General features: G+C 32.0%; 1 protein-coding gene across 1 annotated transcript; it reads right to left on the reverse strand.

Moving 5' to 3' along the window:
* Positions 1 to 713: 713 nt before the first annotated feature.
* Positions 714 to 3,660, reverse strand: LOC119689272. Its single transcript, XM_038104065.1, has 5 exons — positions 3,464 to 3,660; positions 3,321 to 3,398; positions 2,863 to 3,261; positions 1,080 to 1,387; positions 714 to 1,005 (listed from the first exon to the last, which is right to left on the reverse strand). The coding sequence occupies exons 1-5, from the start codon at positions 3,577 to 3,579 to the stop codon at positions 722 to 724; spliced, it is 1,185 nt and encodes a 394-aa protein (XP_037959993.1). The 5' UTR covers positions 3,580 to 3,660; the 3' UTR covers positions 714 to 721.
* Positions 3,661 to 4,144: the final 484 nt, after the last annotated feature.

Here is a 4,144-nt window from a genome sequence, read left to right on the forward strand (position 1 = left end):
CAAAAAAGATTTTTGATTTCAAAAATAGAACTATAGAAATTATAGGGCAGTACCCTATAAGCTATACCTTTTTTTACTAAAGAGTAGAAATTATGAAAAATTCATTAGTACATCTAGAGTCGTGGATTGGAGTGATATCCACAGTCTCACCAATTACAAGATAAGCTTACAAATTTCATGTGTTACACAAATTACTTTTAAAAATATTTTTTATATATTTTCTATCCGGCTATACTAGGTCACTTTTTGTTAAAATTAAAATTAAACATTGGTTTAATATTTTTTAATATATTCTATACTTCAACTCTTCTTGAGAGTCATCATCAGGATCAGGATCTAATATAAATTAATATTAATAAAATGTATATCTGAACGTCATGGTATTGATTCCTTGTGCAATATAGATAACGAAATCAAGAGCATGATATTCAGATATAGATTTTATTAATATTACTTTATATTAGATCATGATCCTGATGATGACTCTCAAGGAGAGTTGAAATGTAGAATAAATTAAAAAATATTAAACAAACATTTAATTTTAATTTTAACAAAAAGTGACCTATAGTTGGAGAGAAAATATATAAAAAATCATTATTAAAAAAACTAGATCGACAATCAAATTCAAAATTTAACAAATTACTTTTATTTTAAAAATATTGTATAATTTTAAATTATTAAAGATATTTAATAAATATATTTTAAAAATTCCCTTTGGTTTCTAATCGAGGCCCGGAAGTGGTGGGCAATTAACTTTACTACAGCTATCGCCATGAGCTTGTGTGTCGACCTTGCAGTAACAACTACTTTCCATAGTATTTAGGATTTCTTGGATTTCATCTAAGAAGTTCTCCATTTTTTCAGGGGCTTTCACTACTGCTGGATCAATCGCATACTCATAATCACTTATAATATTCCAACGCTGCATACTTTTTACGATCTCTGTACAAAAATCTTGAACACTGACCTTTTTTGTCACACGCGGAGTTAATGCTTTATGGCTCCCTGTAAACCACAATAAAGGTTTATATGAATATATACATTACTTTGCTTGTTTATTAGAAACTAGAAATACTTACTGCGTGCTCTATTCTGTGCTCGATATTCCCTCTCTTGAGCCTTTTCTTTGTTCATCTTGGCCTCATATATTTTTAGAATTTTATACATCAGTTCACCATACTTTTTATAACACTTCTTACATTGTGGCTTACATATGTCACATATATCAGCTCCGGGATAAGGTACCCTCGTCTCATATTGAGATTTGTAAAACTGTTGTTTCGCTTCGTGAATTGGTGGCTCGTTCTGTGCACGTTTCAAGCAAATTTCGTAATTGAGCTTCTTTATACTCGCAGTAGTAAGCAACTTTTCCACCTTTGACAAGCAGCTAAAAGACATTATTCAGATTTATAACAACCTATTTAAGATATCATAATCTGGGAGTCTATAGTGCGTACATTGCAATATAGTCACTCGTTGAACCTATTTCTGCATAAGTATAATGTATTGTAGTTCCATTATCTCTTCTTACGCTAGCAAAAACTCAAATAGTCATCAACCCAACGAAAAGTAATTCTCAAACTTCTATTATCTATATATTTTTAACTGGGGCACCATCAGTGCTATAGTAATCAGTAAACCATAGTTTCTCATGCTATAGTTTTCTATTCTGTAAGTAAGCGCATATCAAGAATAAATATTTTGGCCAAGCCTAGGTCAACAACAGTCATTCAATTATAGCGTTATAGAAACTGTTGCCCGGAAAGGATAGGAGTGGAAAAAATATTTCTTCTCACGAAGCTTATCAATTCTGTCTTATACCAAACTTTACAAAGGGACTATGTTTAAAATATATTAAAATACTGTAGATAGAATTTGCAATTGTCGATTTTTGTGGGAATGTTAGAAGATGATATCTAGCACGAATAATAAATTTTAAATTCTTTTACTTATACAAAATCTACAATTTAATTGATTATTAATCACTTAGATATCACAACTTTGAGCTGATCTTGGTCACGTTCTGCATACCCCGCCAATTGTGAACAATCCGCAATCTAGAATATTACTTTCAAATGAGAAAAGAAGAGACAAAGGCAAAAGCAAAGAGAGTTCTGTACTTGAAAATCCACAACACACGTCTTTAGGAAAATATTGACTGAACAAACAGATATATGCATGTATTAGAGATTCGAAAAGACGAAAGAATAGGTTGACTTATTATTTGCCATATGGATTTATCACAAAACTAATTTAGTCACATAAATTGATAAAGAAAATAAAAAATTTTAGAATCGAGTCTAATTTTCTTCCAGAAATAGAGTATAGTATATAAACAGAAGCAAATCAGAGGTATCTTGGTTAATATTTGTCTTTATAGGGCACTGGACCATAGGACGGCATGCAGCTAGACTTGGCCTATCCTGTGGTATTTCCTGTAATGCATGTCTACCAACTCTCGAAGAAAAGACACAAGAACACCTGATGTGACTATGTCAAGGCTTGACCAGAACTAGACTTAAGTTTCTGGGGCCCCCCTTCTTCAACGCACTCGGAGCATTAGCATTGGTCAGATTTTTGCCTTTATAAATGTCTCTGGCTAGTTCTAGCTTGATCTTCTCCCTACTACCCACTATTACGAGGTTTTATGAATTCAAAATGGTTTTTTTAGCTAATTGAGGAGGACTCGTTCCTAACTAACTAACTAAAATATAGTAAAGTATTTAAGCTACAAGTAGATTTTTAAAATGTGATATATCAGTATTAAAAGTAGATACCAGTATAAATCCTATATAATGTTATGAAACCAAGCTCGAGATCGAAACTGGCTCAAAGTGAATACTAATTAATCCATTTACCCACCTAGAATTACGAATGGAATATATGCCAGGTATTTGATGCGTGCGTAACAGATGATGTAATCTGTATGCAACACAACTAAGCAAATCTTCGGCAGCTCCCAGTTGTAAGCGTTGCAAACGATATTGATCGTGTATATGCTTCCTTACCAGATACCCACGCCAAAAGGCTTGTATAATCTGTGCCGCACGGTAATAGTGAGCTTCAATACTTTGTTGAACTGTGAACTCTAGTAAGCGATAATAGTAACGCTTTGCGAAAAAAGATTTCCAAGCACGTTGTATGATCTCAGCAGCTTCGGTTTTTATTTTCAACATTTTACGTGTATAATATCCTCTCCAGGCAGCCTGAATTGTACGCGCCGCTTTGAATTGAAAGTACTCGAGTAATTTGTCACGAGTACTAAAAAAACGGAAAATGATTATAATTTTAAGAATATTTTTTTATTTAATTGTTTATACTTCGGTGGTAGGTTTTTTAAACGTTCCCATAATAAATTTATTCTTCTCATTGATTTAACTGATGATCCCCCCTCCTCCCTACAATTTAAAGAGTTTTTTGAAAATCATACAGTTCATATTCCTCACATTATACATATACTAACCAATCCAACCAATCGTGCATGTCGGTGCCATGTGTAACCGATGAGAAATCCTTGTCAGATTGTAACGAAAATCGTACCGATGCAGATTTTTGTGAACTAGGCGCTTTGCGTTGCATTGTCTGTATCTTGACAATTAGAAATTAATGTATGGAAATTCAAAGATAATCAATTTTATTGTTTTGTAATATAAAATTTAACAAAATATCTTTAAAGAATTTGTTATTAAATTTTTTTTTTTTGATTTAAAAATCGAAGTTTGAAATAAAAAGAAAGGTAGATATTGTAGCAGTGAGATATTTATTATAAGCAGGCTACATACAGTCAAACTTCCATAACTCTAACTTCTATAACTCGAATTTTCTATGATTCGAACTAAAAAGAGTGCAACAGGGTTTTAGAGAGCAAATTACATACAATTCTGTTTCCATAACTCGAACTACTATAACTCTAGGTTCTCTATAACTCGAATAAAACTATTATCACGTATCAATAGGAATATAGAAAACTTGGGAAATAAATTATATTATATTATTATTATTAAAGAAATTTGTGTATTGGCGATTGCTAAAATTTAGAGCAATAAAAAACGGTTATATACAACAAGAGACTACTACTTAACTGTTAACGGGATCCAACGATTTTGAACGACCACGCCAGAGTCAATATGCCAGATGCGTTTTC

Source organism: Teleopsis dalmanni, chromosome X, assembly GCF_002237135.1.
Source record: "Teleopsis dalmanni isolate 2A chromosome X, ASM223713v2, whole genome shotgun sequence".
Lineage (NCBI taxonomy): Eukaryota > Metazoa > Arthropoda > Insecta > Diptera > Diopsidae > Teleopsis > Teleopsis dalmanni.